The sequence below is a fragment of the Ipomoea triloba genome, chromosome 1 (assembly GCF_003576645.1).
Source record: "Ipomoea triloba cultivar NCNSP0323 chromosome 1, ASM357664v1".
NCBI classification, from domain to species: domain Eukaryota; kingdom Viridiplantae; phylum Streptophyta; class Magnoliopsida; order Solanales; family Convolvulaceae; genus Ipomoea; species Ipomoea triloba.
Genome location: NC_044916.1, coordinates 8375448 through 8402595, shown reverse-complemented (window position 1 = coordinate 8402595; position 27148 = coordinate 8375448). Strand labels below are relative to the sequence as shown.

Genomic DNA, 27148 nt, shown 5'->3' with positions numbered 1-27148 from the left:
ATAAAACAATTATTTTCACAAATCTAAATTAGATGTAAAATAATAATCTTTAGACAAATTTTTAAAAGATAAAAAGACAATTTAAAAAAAATTATAAATATTATATGTTAAGGCACTTATAAATTTTGAGAAAGAAATAATCTGATATAATATTTAGATACATCATATTGCAATAACACGCGTTATTATGATACTAAATCCCAATCCAATACAAACTATGACACAAACTTGATCTAGTTTCTAGACCCAACTAACTCAAACCCAAAAACTCATCTTATAAACGCTACAACTCACTCATTTGAAACCCTGGATACCCATTCTTCATTATTCCGCAACTCCACCCCCACTCGTTTGAAGGTTTAGGGTTTTTTATGTGCTTTATTTATTAGTTAAGTCAAAAAAAAAATTATTTTCCATAAATTTTAGTTGAAAGCTTGTATAATGTTGGATCATGACATGTTCCCATGATGTCATAAGAATGTAGTTATAATTCATTGCTATGTGTAAACCTTCAAAGTGATTATGTGTAGTGGATAATTTTAAGATTTACATGTTGATGTAGTTCTCTTGATAAACCAATACAATTTTCTTGATATATAGATTTTAGTCATTTTTATTGGTATTAGTGTAAAGAGATTTATTTGTTGCATTCGAATACTTTGGACTTTTTTTTTTTTATGAAGAGAATCAATAATAATATGGAACAAAGAACTTGTGGCTCAAGTGACACAGGACAATGTTTCCCTTTTTCTTTCTATTCTATTACTCTTGTAGAAAAGCATGAGGAGAGCTCCAATTAAGTATTTGAAATAATTAAATTATGATATATGGCATCAAACCCTTCCCTTTATACGGAAGGTGGTGGGTTCGAGCCTCAGTGAAGGCAATACTGACTATTGTGTTTAAATAGGTTGAGAAAGTAGTTATGAAAGGATACTGCATTGTAATAGAGTTAGTAGTATTCAAAAAAAAAAAACTATTAATGTTATTAAATTTTATTTATCAAAAAGAAATATGAGCATTTTATTCATTTTTAATCTTTTGTTATTTAATAATTATGTTCCTTTGCTATGAAAAATTATGAATTCAAATATTTTTAATTAAAAAAAAATTGATATAGATGATTTCATTCAATATTTGATGTCGATTACACATTTAAAAAAAATTTAAATTATATTTTATTATACGTTATCTTATTTTTAAATGATATTTTAATTATAATTAAGTGTATTATGATACTTTTAATTTGAACAATGAATAATACATTTGAATAAAATCAAATTATTATGACATAATACGAATAATTAAATTCTATCATATATTTATTTGAGTTTAAACTTTTAAATATTGTTCATAAAATACTTTTAACATATTATTACAAAACAATTATTTTTACAAATCTAAATTAAATATAAAATAATAATCTTTATCATATTAAAAAATATATATATATATATTACGGAGTATATGTTAAGACACGCACACCCAAACACAGCCCTAACCCTAACACCCATCCCTCTGCCACCCTCACCCATCGCGCACTCTTCGCCTCTCACCCCTCGAATCGTCTCTCTCTGTTTGCAGTTCTCCGCCTGGATGTCTCCGGCTCTCCACCATCGGCGTCTCCAGCTCTCCAACCTTGGCGCTCTCATCGTCTCTCTGTCTTGCAGCCTCTCCGTTTCTGGTAGAAAGGCCCAGTCAACACCTGGTAGGAGAGGGTTCAGGAATTCCAAAGTCGTTTTGAACTCTTTCTCTACTTGGGGTTTTTATTTTATTTTATTTTATTTTATTTTATTTTATTTTTTTTGTTCATGTCGAGAGTTATCAATTCATTCTTGTCAGGTTTACTCCTTATGTATTTATGTGGTTTTGTTAGTTTATATTTAATATTCCTTTCAAGTTTTCTGCATTTTGTTATATGAATACCTGAAAGGTCATAGCTTTGACCTTTACTTTTCTTTTCCTTGACCTGAGTCATTCTTTTTAACTGTTTCCCTTTCTTCTTTTTTTTTGTTGGTTTTTACTAAGTATTAGCTTGTTACTATCAAAGGCTTATGCTAGATTACTGATGCATTTTGTGGGAATTGAATGTAGATACATGGAAAGGCCATGAAGTTTTCTTATGAATGAGACAGGATTAAAGATAGTGGTTGCATATGGAGGGGATCAATACTTCCATAGGTGTTATACTCATACATATCCTTTTTTATCTTTTAGTAATTTTTGTCTTCTTCTGCATGATCATGCTGGAAATCTTAACATTTGTTTTTATGAATGTACATTTATGGAAAACAAAGCTCAAAATCATGAAAAAATACTAAGTCAATTCATTATAAGAAATTTAAAGCTAACACATCAGGTATTGTTTCATGGTACAATCATCTTCAACAGTGTGCATTTTTATTCCCCCAATGGTAGTTTACCCCTTCAACTTTTTCATTTTTCTTTCCTCTGTCAACTATTAACTTTTAAAATTTCCTTTTTCAGAATGAATATTTATTGAACATGTTTCTCTTTGTTAAATGAGTTCTGTATATCAGCCTAGTACTCAATTCTTACCATGTTTTATTTTTTTGACTTTCAAAGATTTATTTGTTTATAGTTTAGTCCTAATATAACATATTTTATCTGTTATGTTCATTTTTTAAATCAAAGATGTGGTAGTATGAGCTAGTTTCTTGATGAATGAATCTATTATTTGCATCATTCTTTCAATTAATGAAATCTGTTAAACCTTCTATACCAGGTGGAATCAGCAAATGTCAATGGGCACGCTAAAATTGGGTCAAGGAAACTGCCAGCAGATGTCACATTCTCAACCTGGTACAGTGGGACAGAACCAACCAACTGGAGTTGATGTTCAAGCCCTTGCTAAGCTGACTCTTGCTCTTGAAAAAAGGTTTATATATTTTTGTGTCCATCTGCTGGATATGCTAATGACTATTCTTGGCGTTTGTTATGCTTTCTATAGTTGATGAATGCATAATAGAAATTCACATATATTTGAGATATAAAGAAAATGAGAAAATATCCTATTACAGCAGAACAATAACCCTTTAGTACAATTTGAAAATTAGATGCCTGATATACCTTACACATACTTCTCTAATTGTAAAGCAATAAAAAATGCCTTTATCAATTTTGCAGAATAATTATTCAAGAATTCCTGCAAAAAAAAAAAAGGTTAATAAAACATACAAAAAATATATTAAATAAAACCAACAATTAAAGATACACCATTGATGAGTACCATTAGTTCAATTGCAGTTTTAGTTCTCCCCACCTAATTGTAGCTTTAGTTTCTACCCCTTTTTGGCATTGAAAGAGACTTCTACTGTCATTGCTTTCTTGATAGATACAGATTTGTTTCCAATGATTAGGCCATAACCTTTTTCATCATGGGTGAGCACTTTGCCAAATAATTCTGATGAGAGAACATGTATGCTGGTCAAAACGTCAACTCTATTATGGCTGCCTAGATTTTGTTATGTTTATCAAATTATTGTTCATTTGTTAATTTGTTCATTGTCATTTGCTTGGTCACACAATTCACTTTGTTCAATTCAATAAACTTGGGTGTGTATTCTTTCAAGCAATCCAAAATTTATCTATTAAAGCTATCACTCTATCAGAACTTAAAGAATGGCATGCATTCAGTTAATTTTCTGTGAAAATTATACCGAAATATGTGTCCTTTCAATCTTTCATAACCTAGGTGTTGGAATATATTTAGTAAATGTAAATGAATAAATATTGCCATTGGAGATTCTTACTTTACTCTTGATAATTTCAGGTGTATATGGTGATGACAACCCTTGGTAATGCTGGGATATATATTGTTTAGTATGCTATTCAAACCCTTCCAAGAAGGGGTTCTATCAGTTTTGCATCTCCCAGTCCACTCCTTCCCAAAACAAATGAGAAACACAAGTAAAAAGTTTTCCTGAGTACCACTACATAAATATAAAATATGTAGGAAGTTGCATACTGTAAAATTCTTACAATTTTTCATGAAATTGAGCTTTAAAATGATAATAAAGGGAAATACCTCTTTGTTTCCTGATCTTTTTCTCTTGTGCTCCAATGTGAATGTGTGATTCCAGCTCAAGACATGATGTATTTATAAGCTATTGCCCCCCCCCCCCCCAATTTAAATTCAAAATATGTAATTACTATTTTTTAGCATGCCTTTTATTGTAACTTGTATAAGTAATCAGCACATTGGTCAATGATACTATTTAATGACTTGTTTTAATCAATGTATAACTTTATCAGTTAAAGGCAATTAAGGGCATTCGAAAATGGAATACACAAAACAACTAATACAGGCATTAAATATTCAAAATCAGTTTACTTGCAATCCATTTTAAAGCTTTTATTTAAAAGAAAAAAAGAGTCAAAAGTCTTTGGGCGGGAGAATGGAGCATTTTCACAGGCCAAAATGCCAAATTCCCTCTCTTTATTATAATAAGAGAGGGAGACAAAACATAAAATAATGGAGAGCCACGTAATAATTCAAAGCTACCAATACAAATTAAATATAATTATCTATTAACATGTATAATGTATATAATATATATTTATGATTATTTTGATAGATAGTGGGGGTGTTTGGATGGTGGCTGATCAGCCACTTTTTAGCTGTTTTGACCAATTTTAGCTGTTTGACCAAGTCAAACAGCTAAAATTAGTGTTTGGTAAACCAGCTTATTGATATAGCTTATTGATGCAATCAGCTGAAAATAAAAAAGCCACTGATACCAGCGTTTACAACATAGCTGATCACACTCAATGGTAAATAATAATTTTACCCTTTACTCATCTTCTCCTCTTCTCCCCTTATCCTTCTCCTTTCCCACTCACAGGCCACCATGAACATACAAAAAAACTGAAAAATTAAAAGTAAAATAATTACAATGAAAAAGACTATCAATCCATCACAAAATCATCTTCAACCTAAAAACCCAGATCGTACGAGTTATATTTTTTAGTTCACAAATTAAAAATAAAAAGAAAATACCTACTATGAAAAAGAATAAGCAAGTAATCTTCATCCATGGTGCCATCAGATTCTTGCTGTTTTCTTGCCCATTGTTCTTCGCTTCTAGTTCTCCCTTCTTCTTCTTCTTGCTTCTCGCGATCTCTGCATCTGATTTAGGGGGGAGGAACTCTGATTTGATTTAGGGAATTAAGTGAGAGGAAATAGTAGGGCTTGCAAATGGGCTGTGGCCTGTGGGTTTGGGTAAATAATAATAATAATAATAATATAATAATAATAATAATAACAGAGTGAGAGTACTGGTTGTGGTGGGACTGGTGCCTGTGAGGTTTAGCGATTTATGAAATAATAATAATAATAATAGTAATAATAATAATAATAAATTTTAAATGTAATTAAAGAATTATATTTAATAATAATAATAATAGTAATAAATTACATATTTTGTTATATTTTTTTGAAGGGATATTTTATTATAGTTAAAACTTTTTTTTGAAAACCGATTATAGTTAAAACTTAAAATAATACAATACACTCATACTCTTAAATGTCATTTTACATGCAATAAGCTAATGGTAAACAACTAATTTACCAAACACTTTTTTATAACCAGCTAATACAATCAGTTGGTCAAACTAGCTAAGACAATCAGCTATTAACTATCAGCTAATTCGATCAGCTACCAGCTACCAGCTATCAGCTATTTGCCAAACACCCCCAGTATGTACTTTGTTAGATTAACTGATGAATGTTAGTCATTAATTTACTTGAATAATTTTATTCTCAATTTAATACTTTAATTCAATTACGCAGAAATTCTTTAAAAGAAGTTAGTTTTGATCATTATTGTTGCAAAAATTGCGCCTAGCGCCAATTAATCAGCACCTAGGCACTAGGCGGTGGCCGGCCGCCTAGAAACTCATCAGCGGAATCGCTGTTGTAGGGTGTCGCAGTGGGCTAGGTGGCCTAGACGGGCGTGTAGGCTGCCGGTTAGCTATTTTTTGTGTTTTTTAAAATGAGTTATTTTGCTCAAATCAATGTCATTTTTAGTGAAGTAACACTAAATTGTTCAAACCGGTCGCAAACCCACAAAAATGTAATATGAAAAATTCCAAATCAAGTACTTTAATATTAATACTTTGTGAGTTATGTTTTGATTCTTTAAATCTTTATACAATTTACAATTCAAGATGTTTTTTAAGTTAATATTTAATATTTTATTACTAATTACTTAACAATTAAAGTATTAAATAATTTATAATTACCGAGCTTTAAATAATTTTTTTTTAAAAAAAATCTTTTAAATTTAAAAAAAGAAAAAAGAAAAAAGACAAAAAGTAAGGCGTTCCTAACATTTTTGCAACCTTGGTTTTGATAAACCATCTAAGTAAAGATAGTGAGAGGCATTTGTCAACATTACTTATTATAAAAAATGTATTAATTTTTCTCTTATAAGTATGAGATTTACACATATAAGTATGACATTTGCATGGTGTTTTGACCCGACCCGACCCGTCTCACGAATAAGGATCCGTGAGACGGTCTTACACAAGTGTGACCCATAGTTTATTTACTCATATCGACACTTGATCTTGTGCAATGAATCTAATAAAATATATAATTTTAGTATATCTTAGACTGAATTTTAACTAGATAAGTAAGAATGTATAAACAATGAATGGACTAGAAATTAAAGGTGAATGTTCTTCTATATATGCGGGCTTTCAATTGCCTCAATTAATTAATTAATAATAATACTATAATAGCACCACAGTAAAAGGCGAAATTATTAGACCAAAATAATCAAAGTAGCATAGTCAGTGAGCCAACATAATTTTGTTTTAGTAGTAAAATTAGTCTAAGTAGTTTAATTTAGAGCAACCCTAAGAGGGATTGTTTAAGATTTTTTTCTTATTTTTAGCTTTAAGTGGAGGAGAAAGGTGAAAGGAGAGAGAATATAAAAATACATACCAAAAATTGTGATTTTTTGTATGACTTACTAACAAAAAAAATTCAGAAACAGTTGAAATAGGTGATCGTTGTGTGCACTTGCTGGCCTAGTAGGTGCGTGCAGTCCACGTGCCATGTGAGCACTTAAAAGACATGCATATTTTTTTCTTTTATTATTTACTTTGTGTTTTTTTTTTTCATTCTTTTTTCCCCAAATCATGATTGGCATCCTAACAAATTGTGAAAAACTCCAACTAATGGAGATGCTCTAAAGAATAAAAATACTTCCTAACGTATTGATTAACTATATAATTAAAAGGTGACTAGATTTAGGGTGTGTTTGGTTGGTGGGTGCATAAGGAATGAGTATGAAAGTGATTGCTTGTGTTTGGTTGATGAGTTTTGTGAGTGCTACTATGGGTTTGAAATACTCCATTAATGAGAAAATCCATACCCTTATTAAATAAGGGTTTCATCTCCTTTCCTCTTTTCTTCCACAACTATTAATAATCATTCTCATTCCACCTAACTACCAAATATGCTAAATACTTTCATCAAAACCCATTACCATTACCAAGTATTTGATACTCATTCCGATTCCGATTCTCATGTGCGAACCAAACACACCCTTAATATTTTCTCACGAAAGTAAGAAAAATACTTGTTGGATTCCTATTTTATACTCTCAAATTTTTACTTCCTCTCACAAGTTCTTGATATAGACAATTTTATGTGGACTCACATGATGAAAATAACCATTCCTTATTTGTCATATAAGAGAGTAGAATTAAGAGAGTACGTAGAATTTAGGAGTATACATAGTAGGTAGAGTAATTCTGCCTTTTAAAAAAAAATATTATTATGGTAAAATGGTTAATGGAGTTGAATTTGCAAGGAATTGAAGATGAGTGGGGTTGGAACTATAAACTTAGAAATTAAAGAAGATAGCAATATATTTTCAAAAAAAAAAAAAAGAAGAAGAAGGTAGCAATAAATAAAAGTATAAGTTTTAGGAGTAGTAGTTAATAAGAAAAGGAGAGAGAGAGAGAGAGAGAGATATTGGAGATTGGGGAGGGGTGCATGCTGATGGCGGTGGGTACGGTCAATGCTCATTCTGGCCAACTGAGAAGGCCATTTGGTACCGGCGAATGCCTTGCTCTCGTTCACAACGCCTACCGCCACGTGGCCACCCTTTAATTTTCTCTTCCGATCCTTAATTGCCTTCTTCTTCTTCAGTTCTTTATAATCGTTACACTACACTTGTCTCCGGCCTCTTACTATACTTTCACATACTCCAACAGTACAACTTCTTCTCATCTTCCCATTCTTCACCTCCATATATACACATCAAGATAGAGATAGAGATAGAGATAGAGATAGAGAGATCTATACATACACACATACACTACTTAAACACACAAGGCTAGCTTGCTTGAGATAGATCGATCGATCGAGATGGATCTTGGAGGAAATGGAGCTGGCTTCCATGGCTACCGCACCAACAGGCTCCCTCACCCAACTTCTGGTATATACATTCACATTTCATTTCTTACAAATAAAACATATATGTTAGTTTTTCTGAGGGATGTGTTTTCCAAGATTCCATTTTTCTTCTTGTTTTAGTCCGTCCGTCCTACTCTTTCTCCAGTCTCCAAATAACTACATCATCTTGCTTAATTAATTAGATAGGCTATCTAGGGTTTTGTTTCAAAAAAAAAAATACTTCCAATTCTATCATCACTTGGACTCATACCAAATTAAATATAATATAATGGTTGCATTGTGTACTGTCCTTCAGATCTCGTATCTTGTAGTGGTCATGGTTTTCTTCTTATGCTAATTTGGGTGAATTTGTCAATTTTAATTCATAAGTAGTAGCGTCACAAATCGATCTTCTACTCTACCAGCATCACCATCCACTCATCATCACTCTAAATATATTAGAGGTCACAAGTCGCTGGTCATGGTGATTAATCCTTAGCTTAGCAGCCTTAGCTTGTATGTAAAATGCAAAAAAAAAAAAATTAAAAAAAATGGCAGGAGACGACGACAGAGAGAGGTTAATGAATTAAGACTAAGTTGACGGTTTCAGAAATGGCCAATCAATTCTTGGTTCATCCAACGTTAGAAAGACAAAGTGTGATAACAAGTGGCATGCATGCAGTGCTAGGCCCCACTATATCTCGTCTCTACCCTACCTCACCACATGTCACTCATGCCCTCCTTTTCCCACCCTCCTATCCTTAATTTAATCACTTTCTTAATTACTATCATCCACCTACCATACTCTTCCCTTTTTCTTTTTTTTTTTTTCTTTTTATTTTTTTATTTAACTAACTAATCCACTTTAGACTACTAGTACTACTGCAAGGTATATGTGATTCTGTACTGTATATACTAAACTACATATAACAAGTCATATATAGTGAGTTATTATTTATTATAAAAACATTTAATTATATATTGAAATAAAGGTACTCACTCGCTTTCTTGTAAGTGCGTGTGATATCACGAGTCAACATTATTGTAATCTCTAACGGTACATTATCAACTTTTTAAAATTCCTCTGAATTTATATCATTTGGTATATATATTTTGTGAATTGAATTTCGTGTACTGATGAAATTCATGCACCGAAATTTGGTTTTCAGGATTAGTGAGAAAGATTATGAAAACCACAAATTCTTCAATATATCTATCTTTTTTCTTACTTTTCAGATTTTATTTATTTATATATATATATATATATATATATATATATATATATATAGACTAATGTTCCGGTGAGACGGCATCTTTTCATGAGAGTGTGAGACAAAACATGAATATTGCATATGCACTTATTCTAGATTGTGTGCACTCGTGTGTACCCAACACGGAGATGTTCTGCATTTGATTATATTTATTTATTTATAGAGTGAGTAGTGTTGTTGTAATTTTGATGTATGGCATGCACAGAGATGAAAGTGCCACTGGAGATGAACATGGGACTGCCGGTGGCTGCTCCGTCGCCTCAGCTCAAGGTGTTCAACCATGGTGGCGCCGGGAACAACCAAGTTGCGGCCGATGACGGAGAATGCACGGTGAGGGAGCAAGATCGCTTCATGCCCATCGCCAACGTGATCAGGATCATGCGCAAGATCCTGCCCCCACATGCCAAAATCTCCGACGACGCCAAGGAGACCATCCAGGAATGCGTGTCAGAGTACATCAGCTTCATCACCGGCGAGGCCAACGAGCGATGCCAGCGCGAGCAGCGCAAGACCATCACCGCCGAGGACGTGCTGTGGGCCATGAGCAAGCTGGGTTTCGACGACTACATTGAGCCGCTCACGCTCTACCTGCACCGCTACCGCGAGTATGATGGCGGCGAGCGTGGCTCCCTCCGGGGCGACCCCTTGCTTAAACGGTCAATGGTTGATCCAGCGAGCTACCCACCGTTTGTGCCGCCATTCCCGGTGGGCCACCACCATGCTTACTTTGGGTTTCCACCGCCGATGAATGGTGGTGGGTACCTGCAGAGGGATGAATCAAATGCAGGCACTTCCCAGTCTGCACCTGCTGCTAATATCGACCCTTACCCCCACTGCAAGGAGTAGTGAGTACAGTGAATCATCAAGAGCAGAGAAATAATTTAATTTTTTTTTTCTAAAAACAAATTGAAATTGAACTCATCTCTGCTAGGCTTTGTGATGTAATGATTAGGATTTTAATTTAGAATGTTTGGTCTGCTGCTTTACTCCAAACTCCAAAGAAAGGCTGCATTGCCCCAACTCTGAAGATTGATGTTTCTAATTGTAGATTTTGAATTTTATCAAGTAATTGTTTCCTGCTTTCTAGTCAAAATTCAGAAACCTAACAGCTTCTTCTTAACTATCAAAAATACAACTCAACAAAACACAGTATGGTATTCTGCAATTTCCCAAAAACTTTCAAGCTACAGAAAGGAAGAAACCTGCAAAAAATCTCTCATCCATATTCACTACAAAAGACCAATCTTCTAGACTGGATTACTTAGCTGTTTTCCTTCAATGCACTGCCTTTTCATGTCTTGGTGATCATCACCCTGTTCCTGTGCGTTGTCTTCCGCTTCTGGTTCATCGTGAACATCTTCAGAGTCTGCCTCACATCTTTTCCTTTGAGGGATGACTTCAAAAAATGAAGCCTTCCAATCTCTCAATTCCAAGAACTTTAAAAGTATCTCTACTACTTGATTGACAGTGAGGACCTGTATGCACACCCAAATGTATTGTGCTTGGTTAGGAAGGAATGTGCAGAGCGAAATATGAAATCATTTTGAAAACTGGAATGCTCTTAACAGAGTGTATAACACTCTTAAGCAGCAGCTAAATGGTCACATATGACGGACATATCAGATTTGGGTTTACTGCTTTCCTAAACAAATGAATGCAAAAATTGCATATTTCTGTTAATATGATCTTAGTGACAGAAAAACATGGGTAACATATTCAACTACTAACAGACATGATTAACATTTCATTTATTCCATTATCTCAAAACTTTTCATTCTATATAACAGTTATAACTCAGACAATTGCACAATCATATGCAGTGAATTTGATAGTTATAAATCTATTGATTGATTCATTAAAAGGAAACTAGATTTATGTATCTATAGCAATACAAAAATAGCGCGCCACTACTAAACATAGAACATCTGTTATGAATACTGGTAGAAACAACACGTATACATGCATTATAAGTGACAATATGAGCTGCAGGCTAACAATCCACCTAATCAATGCTTTGACAAGTCCACGTCACTAGTTATTTTTTTTGTGAACTAGAACAGATAACATAGTTTATTTCTAAAAGGAAAAGAATCAGAGTCCGACAAGTGAACAACAAGAATAAGCAATATTAACAACTGTAAATGTAGCACTTGATTCACAGGAAGGAAACTGTATATATATATATATATATGCATGTACAGATAATCATTACGAATTTAAAACCTCCAATATACATACAAATGAAAAAATATACGCCAATTTAAGTGACAACAAGAACCGCTGTCCCAAAATAGACCTAATTATGCTTTTGACCAGTCTGTCTGTTTGCTCATAAACCAGGAAGGACAAGGTATCCTTCCTTAGAGCAGCCTCAACAGCCCAAGGTTTTTTGCCACATAGGAAGGAAAGAGGGAGAGAAAAAGAGGGAAAGAAAAAAGGGGGAAAAAGAAAGACTATTAACGCATGTGCACTCACGCACCCAACACAAGGTTTTTTTCTCCCCTGTGGGACCCACAAAAAAACCATTTTTGTGCAAGTCAAATGTATAAATAACTAAATACACACACATATATTATGCTTTTGACTGTTTGCATATGTTTATTTATTTATTTAAATAAATACACACACATATATTTGTGTGTGAGTGTGTCCGCGCACGCACTCAAGAAAGGGCATTTTCAATATTACAATAAAACTGCTATTATTGAAAACTCAGGAATAGCTAATATAATACCCTCCTTATTCCTTAGAATGACTATTCCTCCTATGAAATATGAATATAAAGCTAAACCAAACAATAGAATAGGTTTATTCCCAGGAATACTATTCGATTTATAACCTATTTCATGAACCAAATGTGTTGTTAATAGTACTAAAATTTGATAGGTGACTGTTAATTACATAGCCTTTGACCATACTAACACAAATGCTACATCTAAACACAACAGATGTAACCCTATCCATGGATCTCTTATATCTACTATTTCAAACTCATTATGGGCAATTCTTTTGGTTGAACAACATTGTATATTTTTCTTTTTCTACTAGCACGATTTACCTACTTAATAAGTTTAATCTTTATTACTTACAATAATGGTATTATGGAACTATAATACTAAGAATAGTTGTTAGAACTAAGCACCTCCCATTCTATGTAGCACAAGTAACAAGGTCAAACTGACCAGCTCTATCTAGGAAAGGCATGTTTCCTCCCTCTTTAGTGGCATGGTAATTTCATAATCAAAACAATACAAATATTTTCATTTGCTCTTAATATTCCACTAACATAATTAGGGGCTCAAATAAGTGGTGTCAAACAGAAGAATGTAGTGCAAGAAGTATTAAATATTACAAGGAATATTTCTAACGTAGGCATTCCCTCCTCATAATATAAAACAGGTTCTCAAATTAAATTGAAATTAGCAGGTAGTGAATTGCAATAAATTATCAATATTCATGACTTGAGAGTTAATTCTATTACAATATGCAGAATGCAGAAATAATTTATCAAGTGAGCAGAGGGATAGATGATGCATAATCAGCCATAAACGAAAAACTACCTGAGAACTCGACATCTTTAAGTAGTTTCCAATAGGGAGCTTTGCTGTTTGAATCCCTTGCTCTTTTGCTTTATTCATGGTTATGCCTTTCCACCGATTCCGATCCACCAACCCACCAATTATATAGACCTTCTTTGGATCAAGTTCATCTAGAACGTTCTCAGAGTCGGCAGTGAGATATACAAGATTTTCCTTCTGATCTTGGAATGCCTCAATATATGGACGGCTTTCCTTCTCAATTAACCACTTATCATACCCTGGTGTTTTTTCCAATAGGTTTTGCATTTCACCTTGATAGCCTGCCAACCAAAGGTGTGCAGGAGTCTCACATCTTCCATTCATGGCATAACAGTACATAATCTACATTTGAAATCAGAAGTGTGAACTTTGTTTATTTTACTAAGAGCAAGCATTTTAGTGTTAAGTGTTAACAAAATGTCAACAAGACAACAAGTGATCATGATATATATATATATATATATTACATTCCTTCTGAACAAATATAATATACTTAGGTACACAATATACTCAAGAATACCAGTAAAACAACACAATATACTGAAGAAATTCGTGATAATTTGAGGAAGTGACCTGTTGGACGAGGCTTTGGAGTTCATTGGAGGTCATAAGATCAGAGAACTCGAGATCGATAACGAAATTCTGACCGCTTTCTTTTGCTCTAGTCAGCCTCTCTATCTTCTTCCCTTTCTCTTCGGACCTCTTCTCCATCCTCTCTCTCCTCACGCTCTTCCGCTCCTCAATCAGCTTCAGCTTCTCCTCTTCGCTCAGCCCCGCTAGCCTCTCCGCCCATTCCCTCCGCTTCCGCTCAGCCTCCCTCTGCTTGTGCTCCTTCAATTGTGCCTTCTTCTCCGCCTTCTTGGCCTCGAACCGCTGCTGCTTCAGCAGCTTCTTCTGTGCTCTCTTTGATAGGGGCGGTTGCTGGTCAGGCGCAGACTGTGGTGGAGACTCAGTGGTGGCTGGTGGCAGAGACTTGTTATCATCGGAGTCGCTCTCCGTCTCCATCGCCACGAGAAGGCAATGCGAAGAGGCGAAGGGGGGGAGGGGGAAATGTACGCTTCGCGGCTTCCACGACGGTGAGGGCGGAATTCTTGGGTTGTGTGGGCTAACCCTCCATTGTTGATAGTGGGCTATCATCCAGTAGTAATTATGAGATTCTTCATGAGGCCCCTAAAAAAATATTTATTGAAATACGGCAAATTATGCCGAACCGGGTCAAAACGCGCGTCAGTGGCACCGTTTTTTTATCCAATAATATTTTTTTTTTTGTGAATATAGCGTTCAAAAATTGTGGTATATTGTTGAATATATAATTTTTTACTTGTGGATATAGAGTTATGAAATTGTGAATATAGAGTTTAAAAATTATGAATATAAAATTCTGCAATTGTGAATATTGAGTTCTGTAATTTTGTGTATTGAGATGTAAATTGTGAATATAAAGTTCTAAAACTGTGAATCTATAGTTCTAAAATTGTTAATATAGATGAACGAATTTTGAAGACAAACAGCAAGTTAACGACAATGAAGGAAGTAATTTTTTTTTTTTTAATTCAGACGGCGTCATTTTGAAGTAAAGCGACGTCGTTTTGGACCCAAGTCCACCTTTCAATGTGGACGCGGGTTCATGTGGACTTGGGTTCATGGCATAACAACCTGAAATATGCAAAATAGTCAGATTTTTTTATTTTGGATAAGAAAATTTTTATGGCGAATTCTCCTATGAGATCGTGGGTGAAGCATATCAATTTTTTTGTGAGTACTCATATAAGTATTACTCCGTACAATTTTCATCATACGTAACTTTTCAACTCCAATCATTATTGTGTAGACCATAAATAAAAAGTACATTATTTGCGTACATAAAGAACATTATTTGAAAGTACAATATTTGAGTACTGAAAGTACATTATTTTGCAGATTATCAAATAATGTACGTTTAGTATATAAATAATGTATTTTTAGTATATTAAAAATATACCTTGTATCCAGAGAAAGTACATTATTTTGTATAATGTACAATTGTATATTCACTACACAAATAATGTACTTTTTTTTATGTTTCACAGTTCCGCACAACACTGTTTGGATCATTGTCCGCATAATAATTTACCATTCAACTCTTAATATTACATTTTGATTTAGAATTGTATTTTTCATCAAAAGTATAATATTTATCATTATAAATATTATAATTTCACTAAGTAGCAATTAAACAATTTATTCATAATCAATATTAAATTTACAAGCAAACATAAAATGTACCTTTTTGTTAATCAATAATAGTTCATACGAAATTAATTATCAATAATAGTTCATATAAAATGTACCTTTTTTGTTAATGGGTGACCAATAATCTTTCCCAAATTTACCAACTTTCTTTTATTGGAGCGACATCTTTTCCTTTTTTTTTAACCAAACGAATTCATTAACTTAAGAATCAATATCTGCAACGATTACATAAAATAAAAAATAAAAAAATAAAAAATAAAAAAAGAAGATGGGGGCGAGAGGATCCAAGCCCCACAATCAGCTATGAATACAACTTCTCGAGCTACCAAGTGGACCGTTATATTCGCAAATTGAGTCAAAGCATGAATTAATAGGAGAAATTGAAGATTTATCTTAATATTAGAATTAGCTGGTTTTAACCAATAGATTAAAATAGAGATTTAAAAGCATAAGCCATACATATAGAACGTACAAATTAAAAGATGCAATCCTTTGAAGGGGAAAATTAACACTAGGCATACATTTGTTTGGTTTAAATCTCAAATGCATTAGCGGCATAACATTCTCGTTTAGATCAGATACGAAAGTACCACATTTTTGTTTGCGCAGAATTCGCCAAATATTGCTCCACCATTTAATAGAGAAGAAGACAATTTGAAGCACAAATATTTGGTCAAGAAAGAAATTGGTTTTGAAGGAAAATTTATCAAAAAAAAATCGCAGAAACCTCTTGCTCTCATCGTTTCATGGCTGTTCATACATGGCCGATTAACAGTTCTCACTCTTCATTATTAAAGAATCAAACATTCCGTTTGAGACATAACTGAAGGCCTCCGTTGAATTAATATAATTAATCAGGTTTTCTTTGTTCATTTATATATGTGATTTGTCCATTATATTAGAAAATCCATAGATATATATGTGTTAAGAATATGCAGCAGGGCAGGCAGTGAAGAAGGTGAGCTGTGAATCCAAAAATGTATGGAATCAGCGTAAACACGAGCCAGCAGAAGCAGAATGTAGAGACCGCGGCCGCCGGCGGTTCTCCGAGGATAGCCGGCGGTTCGCCGAGGGTAGCCGCCGGCGGTTCGCCGAGGGTAGCCGCCGGCGGTTCGCCGAGGGTAGCTGCCGGCGGTTCGCCGAGGATAGGTGCCGATTCCTCGCCGAGGACGAGCGCTTCACCTAGACATTATTTTGAAAGTCCGAAGGCGAGAGGGTCTCCGAAATCGGCGGAGGTGGGGGAGATAGACACCAGGGCTCCCTTTCAATCCGTGAAAGCAGCTATGAGTTTGTTTGGAGAAACTGGTGCCTCTCCCAGATCGCCGGCAGCCTTCGCCGTTAAAAAGACTAATAAATCTCCTGAAGAGGTATCCATGCATGCATGCATAACAAGTTAACAACCAACCACATTCACATGAGTCTATGAAAACTAATCTAATGCATTAAAAACAGATTTATGGTTCCACTTGTGCAATTTATAATGTCTGATTGTGTATTTGCGTATAAGTGATTATGTATCTTAAAAATTGTATTTATGTAACTATTTTTGTGTTTTTAATGATGTATCTTGTAATACCTCATTGTGCAATTCGCATGTTCTCATCTTCGAGAACAGTGGTTCTCAATTGATGCGCACATATATATAAATATATATATATATATATGGTGATATTCCTATGAGAATCACTCTTCCATGAGTATGTGGGAACTAATTTAGTGTATTAAAAAAACAGATTTCTGGATGAGATCAATTGAGAATCCAAAATTTGAGTGTGCATATTAAGTATGTGTTGTGTACAACATAGGACATGCACACAGCACATGACTGATATGCACAGGCGAATTTAATTTTTTAATGCACCAGATTGATTCTCATGGACTTATAATAGAGAGGATGGTTCTCATGTATGTGTAAATGCAGAGGTGCGGACAGATCTGAACCATTGAATAAACTCATATCAAACGGTTAAAAGTAAATAAAAATGTAGAAAATGAAGTGGTATATTTATAATTTTCTATTCCAAATGTATTAGCCTGTGCTACACCACCAAATGCTGGCCTCTGATGCACTAAATGTTAATATGTGGTGCACATGAAAATGCTTGACGGTGTATTGTGCAGAGAGTGTTGGAGAAGGAAAGCCAGCTCCACATGGCCCTGAACCAACTAGACGCCTACAAGATCCAACTCAGAAACTCGGAAGCCACAAAAGCCGAAGCCCTACGTGACCTCGAGGAGGCAAGGAGAACCCTCCAACAACTCTCCGCCAAGATCGGAGCCATCAACCCCTCCGACCCCCCTACCCGCACCGACGCCCCGCAGCCCCGCGAAACAGACCCGCTTCACATTAACAACAACAACAACAACATCCCTTCCGCCGCAGAACTCAACTCCGTAAAGCAACAGATCGCGCAGCTCCGCCACGACTTCGACGCCGCCATGGAAGCCAAAACCACGGCCATCCAGAAGGCCTCGCGCGCGCAGAATTCCGCCGTGGTTAACCGCGAGAGAGTCATCGAGCTCTCCAAAGAGGTAGCCACCTTGCGCGAGGCCTTAGCTAAGCTCACGTCTCTCCAATCCCAAGAAGAAGAGCACGAAAAGGCCATCGCCGCCAAACAGGAATCCCTCAAATCTCTCCAGAAGGCCAAGGAAGACGCAGAGGCAAAGATGCAGGCTATAAACGAAGAATTCCACCCGGATCTCACGCAACATCTCGAGCTAAAACTGGACGAAACAAACAAGGAGATTGAAGTCTTGAGGGAGAAACTAAAGAACGCCAAATCCGCAGACTTGAATGCCTGGAAAACCGCAGCTTCTGAACTTGAAACCGCCAAGAAAGCCATGCAAGAAGTAGTCGCCCTGGAAAACTCACTTAGGAGCCAGGTATAAGTGAATGATTTATTACGAGGAAAGAAGAGAGCGAGACTAATTCTAACAAAGTCAGACAAAGTCTAAAACTAAATTAAAGCAATTAAAGCATGTGTTCCATCTCAACTAAAAGTCTAAGCTGATAGATAGACTGCACATATTATATTTATGCTCACATACACTACTCATTTACACCAGGTGGATTCACTTCAGCAAGAACTGGAGAACAACCCAGATAAGTCGAAAAACAATAATAATCCCAGCAAGGAGGAGCTCAGAGCAAGCATTAAAGAAGACACGAAAGACGACGACGATTCTGATTATATAGCCTCAAAAATCCTGCAACTAACATCAGAGGCAGAACTAGCTATTAAGGAAGCAGAAGAAATGAAGATTTACGCTGAATCATTCAGGAAAGAAGCAGAAATCGCAAGGGTTGCCGCCAAAGAGGCAGAGGAGAAACTGGAAAGTATGCTGAAAGAGGCAAGAACAACCTGCAGGCTGCTGGTGACTGCAGATTCATCAAGAACGGCTACTGGAGAAGTTGCTGATCCTCCTGCAATTTCAAAGCTAAATGGAAAGATCAAATTGTCAAAGGACGAATATGAATCTTTGAAAAAGAAAACGGAGCCGACGACAAAGAAACTAAGTGAGAGTAAGAGTGGTAAGCGGATGAGCATGACAAACTGCCATCCTGGATGCTTTAATTGAAGAAATTAAGCTGCAGAAATGGGTGATGGTGATGAAACTCGATCCGAAAATGGGTTTAAAAATGGGGGTATCTTCTTCTTGTAGCCATGAAGTCATGAAGATCAAGAAAGGGAACCCCGGAAAATCTATTTCAGTGTGTATTTTATTTTTCCCATTATTCACAATTTTTGTTGACACTTTGTTACTGCTAAAAAAAAATTCAAAATACAAATTTTTTGTTTTCAATTACGAATTGAACCTAGTAGCAGTAGAAATGGCAATTCCTATTAATGGGGTTTTGAAATGTCATGATTTACAAGGCAAATATGATAGTTAACGTAACCAAGCTAAATGGATTTTTTATTTTTTTTGAAATCAAGCTAAATGGATTAACACAATGAACACATTTAGTTTCGAGTGGGCATGACACAAATGCGATACAGTTACTTGTTTAAACTCATTAATAAAAAAAATACATATAAAACAAATAAATGATATATTTGGAATAATAAAAAGAAGAAAGGAAAAAATAGTCAATTTCTGCCCCTTCTCACATTTGGCGTAGATGAACAGTGCCACCTCATTTATATGGCGCGACACTATTCATCAACTCTGTTATGTAAACCTGACCTCTTGGCCCAGTGGGGACGTTGGCTCTTTGTGTTTCAGTTGGTGGAGAAAGTATGTATGAACAAATACTACATTGTAACAGAGTCAATAATATTCAAAAAAATTATGTACCTATTATAATTAATATATTATGTGCTTGCAATTGATTATTAAATTATGTACATATTACAATTAACGTATTACGTATATGCAGTTCACATATTTTGCAACTTTAGCTAATAAATTGCGTACATATTACAATTAACATATTATGTATCTTTAATTTTTTATACAGATACATCATACATTAAGTGAATATACATAATGTGTTCACTCCATGTAGATAATTAACTTATAAATTTGAAATTTGATAACCTACCTCATTCAATCGTTATACCCTGCACCACGGTGCACATAGCAATGTGCACCACGTACGTAAAACGACGTCGTTTCGGTGTTAGTAGACACAGACGCGAATGACTCAGGGAATTCATTATCTATAATACACATAATCATTATCTATAATACACAGAACGTTTGCCTAGAATACATAGAATGTTTGCCCAGAATACACAGAATATTGACACAAAATACACAAATGTTAGTGGACGCGAATGACTCCAGGGAATTCATTATCTATAATACACATAATCATTATATAGAATACACAGAAGGTTTGCCTAGAATACACAGAATGTTTGCCCATAATACACAGAATATTGATGCCCATAATAGACATAACTCATCCTCCTAACATTCGAATGCACAAACACATCACAACTTGAGTTAATAACATGAATACACATAATATTTACACAAAATACACAGAACTCATCCTCCTAAACATTCGAATGCACAAGCACATCACAACATGTGTTACTAACATGAATACACATAACGGTTGCCTATAATACACAGAGCGGTTGCCTAGAATACACAGAATGATTGCCTGGAATACACAGAATATTAACATAAATACAGAGACCGGCCGAAACGGGAAACATGATTTTCAAAAAAAACGGACGATTAGTTTACAATGCTCAAAACGACGTCGTTTAGGTACGTGGTGCACATTGCTATGTGTACCGTGGTGCACAGTATAATTTGCCTACCTCATTAACATAGGCCAAGAGGTCAGGTTTACATAACCCATGAACAGTTTGGGCTACTACTATAACGGGCTGGGCTGGCTGAATTTGGCCCATTTTTTACCTCTATAATTATCCAACATGGTAGTGACCAGTCGATATATCGTGGGCCACGGTTCACAAAGCTTTAATTTGTGGACTATGGTCCAAAAACGCACCGTTTTTTAAGTAAAAGAAATGGCTTCTGTCACATCTTAACGGAGCCTCGTAAATGAAATAAGTTTATCTCAAATGATACTGCCTCACATTTATTTTTATATTATTAAATGAAATTGTAGTTATATCGAAATGAAACTATAGTGTATATAAAATGAAATTGAATAACAATTTCACATATATTTGAGTGTATATTGCCCAATGAAACTGTAGTTATATCGAAATAATACTGTAGTTGTGTTGTAATGAAACTATAGTGTATATAAAATGAAACTGAAAAACAGTTTCACATATTTGAGTGTATAATGTCGAATTAAACTGTAGTTATATTGAAAAGAAAATGTAATTGTGTTGAAATGAAACTGCAGTGTATATAAAATGAAACTAAATATGTTATATACACATAGTTACTTTTTGCGGAACGAGTGCCGTTTCTTTTCAAAGGAAACGATCTGTTTTGATGCCTGGACTACCATGTATTGTGGACCGTGGTACAAGTAAAATTTTCGTGTAGTGACTCTCCAGTCGGAGGATATTAATTTTTTTATTTTGCGTACTAGTGATTCTATTACAACAAATTATTGTGTGGACCACGGTCCGAAACGATGTTATTTTAATGTTAAAAAAATTTCTTGCTTTGCGCACATGTTAGAATAATGAATATTCTGAAGTAAGATAATGTATTTTATGAGTTGGAATTATGTACTTTATGTGTTAGAATAATAAAATTTTTGGGGTAAGATAATATATTTTATGAATATTTTTGTATATTTATATATTTTTTCTTTTTTCAATGTTATGTTATTTTCTTTATTTATGTTATATTGAGTATTTTTTAGTATTTTTATCTTGTAATTTTTTACTATTATATTTTAATTAAAATTTTATTATTATTTTTAAGTATCGGGTTCGAACTTATAACCACCCATTTAGAATGGTAATAGGATGTCGTCATATAGTTGGCAATTAACATTTTATATAATCATGTAATATCAATATTTGAGTAATTTATAATGTAAGAAAACATGGGGGTGTGATCGACTTTAAAAAGAGAAGTCGTAATGGAACAATAATATGCTGGCATTAATGAAACACAGATTCATTGAATTATTGTAGGAGACCGACCCAAGTCACAAAGGTACGTGACAGCGGACTGAGCGGAGTGCTGACCACCTTCAAATCCAAAGTTTGACAATAACATGATTTCTGCTAGTCCTCTGTGTGTATGGTCCTTTATTGTCCATCAATTGTCTATATCTCGGCCTCTTATTTATTGAGGCAATCATTATATCGTGGATCAGGATCCACAATGTACTATAAACCTTGATCTAATATACAAAATTTAACACTATAAGTATAAAATTCATGTTCATAATGCACAAAATTCATGTTTATAATACACACACATAAACGCGATATAATGAACATGAATTCTGTGCATTATGAATATGAATTCTGTGTATTATGTGTGTGTATTATGAACATGGATTCTATACTTTATGAAGTCAAATTCTATATATATGTTCATTATATCGTGTTTATGTGTATGTGTATTATGAACATGAATTCTGTGCATTATGAACATGGATTCTATACTTTATGAAGTCAAATTCTATATATATGTTCATTATATCGTGTTTATGCGTATGTGTATTATGAACATAAATTCTGTGTATTATGAACATGAATTCTGTGCATTATGAACATGAATTATATACATTATGAAGTCAAATTCTGCATATTGAATCAGGATGCACAGTGTATTGTGGACGCTGATCCACGATATAAATTGCCTTATTGAGGTTGATCGAGGCATGACAAACTCTAGTTTCACGGAGGTGCATACACTATTCCAATCTTACATCATCTAAGGAGCATCCCATGCATCATTATCACAACAGTTAGTCCAATAGTTTCGTCTCTACCCTCCCAACCATAACATCAGGGTTCGAATATTCCAAGTAGCATGTTTTAGGGTCGAAAGTCAAATGCCTAGTTTAATTTGGGCTTGGACCCTTGTTGGATTGGCGTTATTAGAAATTGATTTCATTTTACTAGATATAATCATGTATAAATGAAATTATTTTAATATTACACAAATACTACTACAATTTAGTTGGTATTATTGTCGATGGACAAAATAAACTATATATATATATATATATATATATATATATATATATATATATATATATATATATATATATAATCAAATGAGACCACCTCTTTCCATGAGTCCTGTGAGACCATTTGTAAATGCACACAAGCTACTACATGAATGCACACAATATAATAATCTACCTTGTGTGCATCCGTGTAGTAGCTTGTATGCATTTTATGAATGGTCTCACGGGAACGGGTGGATGCACTTGAACATTAGCATATATATATATATATATATATATATATATATATATATATATATATATATATATATGATTAGATCAAATAAGAACTCGCGCCTAGGAGAGAACTAAGAACCAATCAGAATCGTTCATTTGGAAAGATCTAATAGAGTCAATTCCTTTTTTGGTCCTAGACTTATGGTGGCAAAGACAATTTTAGTCATCCATAAAAAAATTAGAAAATTTATGGACATAATTATTGTGACAGGGACAATTTTAGTCCTCCGTCTATATTTCCCGTTAGATGTCCGTTTGAGAGGGGACAAATGTGTCATTTCACAATACCTCTTCTGTTTGAGAGGCTCGAATCCGCCCATGGATTCGTTTTGGTCTGAAAATGCCGTCCCCAGCGCTTCGCATTTCGCCGTCGCGGTTTACTTCGCCGCTAGGATTTTGCTCGACAGATTCGCCTTTCGTAGGCTTGCCATCTGGTTGCTGGGATATGGAGCTACCCACAACATGAATGAGGCTAAAAAAGGGAAAATTGGAAAATTCACTGAATCTATGTGGAAACTTGCATATTATGCCACTGTTGAGTATTGTGCCCTAAAAGTCACCTATCATCAGCCATGGTTTTATGATACTAAGCAGTACTTCAGAGGCTGGCCAAATCAAGAGCTACAGCCTTTCATAATTTAAAAATGTAAGTCTGTAAAAACATAGCAGTAGTTTGCAGAAAGGTAAAAATGGATAAATGGAAAGAAAATGCAAGGAAGGCGAGACTTACTGTAACGTGCATTGGCTAGACTGCCATTGGGGATGAAGTCGTAGGTTACCAGTTTCTCATCGGCGTCCCAGTAGAATCCCCAGATTCTTACTAGATTCGGGTGTACCAGTTTAGCGATGACCCAGACCTGGGTTTCGAATTCCGGGAATCGTTCGAGGCCGCTCTCATCGATGCGCCGGACGGCGAGGGTTGTGCCGTCTTCCAACACCGATTTGTACAGTATGCTGCTAGCGCCGAGAATGTAAGTCGAGGCTTTAAGCAAAGTTTCCAACTCCAATTCTTTTTCCGCGTCTAGGGTTACCAGTTCGCCCGTTTTTTGCTCTGCTTGCACTTCTGGTTGTTGCCCTTTCTGCGACTCCTCGCTCTTGGAGGCGGTGGTTTCCGAGGCGGCGGCGTCTTCGTCGTCGGCGTTGGCGTGCCTTTGTGTCTTCAAACATGTCCATGACCTTAGCCAGTTGTATTCCGTCGGGATGCCGAGGATGATGCCCAATCGAAGTGGAAGAGGAGGAGATATCGTGTGAAATGACACATTTGCCCTCTCTCAAACGTCCATCTAACGGCAAATACAGACGGAGGACTAAAATTGTCCCGGTCACAATAATTATGTCCATAAATTGTCTGATTTTTTTATGGAGGACTAAAATTGTCTTTGCCACCATAAGTCTAGGACCAAAAAAGGAATTGACTCGATCTAATAGCTTTAAAGCAGGGAGAGAGAAAAAGCGCTACGGTATTTTTGTAAATAACTTGAATTTTTAGTGCAAGAAATAACACTATGAAGTGCACTTAGCAACACCATAAAGTGCATCCCGTGATATGTATAAGTGCATTGAAATTCTTTACCTTTTACAATCTATAGTTTAGTTTAGTTTAGTTTTTTTTTTAATTGGTTGGTTGGTTTATGGTTTAGCCATTTTAATTTGGTTTAGAAGTTCACTTTAGAGTTTAATAGTTATTGTTTGCCTTTAAATTGCACCTAGCAATATTATAAAGTATACTGAGGAACAATATTAAATGCACCTAACGCTATCATTAATTGCACATAATGTGAAAGTTAATTGAACTTAGGGTTCACCTTTTAAACTTTATGGTTTAGTTTTTTTTTTTTTTGTTATTTATTTATTTATTTGGTTTAAGGTTTCACTTTTTACCATTTAGGAGTTTAAGTTTTATGGTTTAGCCTTGGATTTAATTTTCTGGTTTAGCTTTTTGGATCTAGCAATAGATGGACTATATAGTTTTACTTACTTGCACTCTATATTGTTGAAAGTTGCACTTGATAGTGCTGCTATTTGCACTTTAAAGTTTGAGTTGTTTACAAAAATGTTACAAACATTTTTTTTTATAATTGCTTCGAATCTGTTAGATCTTTCCAGATGTACGACTTTGATTGGTTATAGTGCTACTATTTGCCACACCTGTCCAAACAAATGCTACTACGTACAAGGTACACCCAATGGGAGAACACCCATGTGCGCCTATCTACAACCTTAACAATAAGTGGGTTTTTCTTTCTTCATTTGTATAGCAATAACAACATGCTTGCAAGGGATTCCAATGAGATCCCACCTGCATGAACATGTCCATTTTCCCAAATCAACTTTTTCTTTTTCATCAATAATATACATTTTTTTTTTACTTCGAACAACATCAAATCACACTGCATAGGCATGTATCCTTCAACACCTTTCTCATTGGTAACTAATTTCTTCAAAATATTGGAGAAAATTAGCTATTTTCACTTCTTGCTCCATTTTCTCAAATAATCTTTTCATCCAAATCTACCTCAAACACTCAAAACAATTAATTAGAGCATTTTACCTTGCATCCAATATCATTGCATTCAAACACTCTAAAATATTGTTCACTAATATATCACACATCATGATCATTGAAGTCTGATCTAGACCATTTAGTCGAGTAGGTGTTTATCTGATAGACACTCAAATTCTTCCAAATATATGGTTTTCATTTTTCTCATAACAGCAGTAAAGTCATTTAGTACTCTCACTACCATGGTAGCACTCAAAATTGTTCACTTGATTACTTTTCTAGGGAAACCAACAACCTTTATATTAGCACATGCACAAGTGTACGTCTCACAAAAAAACTATGGTTGGCATTTAGAAAAAATAGTTTGAAATGCATTAATAAGACCTTTTTATTTGTTAGATACAAAAGTAAGGTAATGTTGTCCAACTTTTGTAATTCCCAAATCATGTTTTAGCAATTGTAAAAATAAAAAAAAAAAATCCAAGAATCCTTATTCTCTCATTCCAAAATTACATAAACAATGGAAAAAAATACCTTCATTAGGATCCATTGCACTGGTTGTCCGTAATTGTCCCCCATATTTTGCCTTAAGATGGCAACCATCAATTCCTATAACTTTCCTACGTTGCTTAAATTCTTTTTTGGAAGCTTCTCAAGACATATACCACCTCATAATAAATCTCTTTTTTTCCTTATTCATCCACTACATTACTCAACTTTATTACAAAAGTTGTGTTTAAATTGGGTTAGTTCTTTGAATCTTAAGGTAATAGATAAAAAAAACTTGTTAAAATAATCTTCAAGTCTCCTTTAATAGCATGTAGGATTAGCAAGGGACATAACCTCATATGTTTACCTCTTGGATATAACAATATGCTCATCGTTACACACACTTTAGCCCTAAACTCATTCATTGTCCATGTAAAATGACCTTTTATTTATGGATTGTGGCCTAAAGGGACTCCCAAATGCACTTAACCCCATGAGGGGGCAGAGAAATTGGCGGGGTGGTGTGGACACTGGCGGTGCGAGAAGTCGAAGGGAAGAAGGGGATGGCGGCGATGGTATGGCGTGACTAGGGGCGATTGGAGTCGGAAGTGAGGATTGTGAGGTGGGGTGGATGCCATGACCCATGGGAATGGGGAGGAAAATGGAGTTTAGTAGTGGAGATTGGAGAATGAAGGGAGAAAATCAACACCGAAAGGGGTGAGGAGAGGAAAAGAGAGAAAAAGTTAGGGGGGGGGGGGAGAGATAAGGAGG

The 27148-nt window shown here is 34.8% G+C and overlaps 4 protein-coding genes and 2 long non-coding RNA genes across 8 annotated transcripts; 3 read left to right on the top strand and 3 right to left on the bottom strand.

Annotated features, from left to right (window-relative positions):
* Window positions 1-2971: 2971 nt before the first annotated feature.
* LOC116015879 lies at window positions 2972-3798 on the bottom strand. The gene is made up of 2 exons (XR_004097689.1): window positions 3251-3798; window positions 2972-3166 (listed from the first exon to the last, which is right to left on the bottom strand). It is a non-coding gene; the product is annotated as an uncharacterized LOC116015879 (long non-coding RNA).
* A 551-nt stretch (window positions 3799-4349) lies between these two features.
* On the bottom strand, window positions 4350-5261 carry LOC116000172. 2 transcript variants are annotated; one of them, XR_004094075.1, is made up of 2 exons: window positions 5021-5261; window positions 4350-4888 (listed from the first exon to the last, which is right to left on the bottom strand). It is a non-coding gene; the product is annotated as an uncharacterized LOC116000172 (long non-coding RNA). The 2 variants fall into 2 exon arrangements; XR_004094072.1 differs by having other exon boundaries at window positions 5025-5261.
* Window positions 5262-10005: 4744 nt separating this feature from the next.
* LOC116023393 (nuclear transcription factor Y subunit B-6-like) lies at window positions 10006-10548 on the top strand. Its single transcript, XM_031264410.1, has one exon. It carries the CDS (start codon window positions 10054-10056, stop codon window positions 10546-10548), a length of 495 nt encoding a protein of 164 aa, XP_031120270.1. The 5' UTR covers window positions 10006-10053.
* A 94-nt stretch (window positions 10549-10642) lies between these two features.
* LOC115999551 (tRNA (guanine(9)-N1)-methyltransferase) lies at window positions 10643-14406 on the bottom strand. Its single transcript, XM_031239396.1, has 3 exons — window positions 13854-14406; window positions 13263-13622; window positions 10643-11177 (listed from the first exon to the last, which is right to left on the bottom strand). Exons 1-3 carry the CDS (start codon window positions 14283-14285, stop codon window positions 10950-10952), a joined length of 1020 nt encoding a protein of 339 aa, XP_031095256.1. The 5' UTR covers window positions 14286-14406; the 3' UTR covers window positions 10643-10949.
* Window positions 14407-16232: 1826 nt separating this feature from the next.
* On the top strand, window positions 16233-19316 carry LOC116002089 (WEB family protein At1g12150-like). Of its 2 annotated transcripts, none has more exons than XM_031242110.1 (4): window positions 16233-16370; window positions 16451-16879; window positions 17634-18395; window positions 18579-19316. In XM_031242110.1, the coding sequence occupies exons 2-4, from the start codon at window positions 16490-16492 to the stop codon at window positions 19089-19091; spliced, it is 1665 nt and encodes a 554-aa protein (XP_031097970.1). In that variant the 5' UTR covers window positions 16233-16370; window positions 16451-16489; the 3' UTR covers window positions 19092-19316. The 2 variants fall into 2 exon arrangements, with proteins under 2 accessions (XP_031097970.1, XP_031097978.1); XM_031242118.1 differs by having other exon boundaries at window positions 16311-16370; window positions 16454-16879.
* Window positions 19317-23703: 4387 nt separating this feature from the next.
* Window positions 23704-24027, top strand: LOC116023335 (LAG1 longevity assurance homolog 2-like). Its single transcript, XM_031264351.1, has one exon. The coding sequence runs from the start codon at window positions 23704-23706 to the stop codon at window positions 24025-24027; it is 324 nt and encodes a 107-aa protein (XP_031120211.1).
* The last annotated feature ends 3121 nt before the right edge of the window (window positions 24028-27148 follow it).

Bases quoted from the DNA above. Each gene is read 5' to 3' on its own strand.
- LOC116023393 (XM_031264410.1), top strand. From the start codon at position 10,054: ATGCCCATCGCCAACGTGATCAGGATCATGCGCAAGATCCTGCCCCCA.
- LOC115999551 (XM_031239396.1), bottom strand. From the start codon at position 14,285: ATGGAGACGGAGAGCGACTCCGATGATAACAAGTCTCTGCCACCAGCC. The intron at 13,623-13,853 runs GTCACTTCCTCA...TTTCAAATGTAG, and splicing joins TCCAAAGCCTCGTCCAACAG to ATTATGTACTGTTATGCCAT. The intron at 11,178-13,262 runs GTAGTTTTTCGT...GTGTGCATACAG, and splicing joins TAAAGATGTCGAGTTCTCAG to GTCCTCACTGTCAATCAAGT.
- LOC116002089 (XM_031242110.1), top strand. From the start codon at position 16,490: ATGTATGGAATCAGCGTAAACACGAGCCAGCAGAAGCAGAATGTAGAG. The intron at 16,880-17,633 runs GTATCCATGCAT...TGTATTGTGCAG, and splicing joins CTAATAAATCTCCTGAAGAG to AGAGTGTTGGAGAAGGAAAG. The intron at 18,396-18,578 runs GTATAAGTGAAT...CATTTACACCAG, and splicing joins AAAACTCACTTAGGAGCCAG to GTGGATTCACTTCAGCAAGA.
- LOC116023335 (XM_031264351.1), top strand. From the start codon at position 23,704: ATGGATTCGTTTTGGTCTGAAAATGCCGTCCCCAGCGCTTCGCATTTC.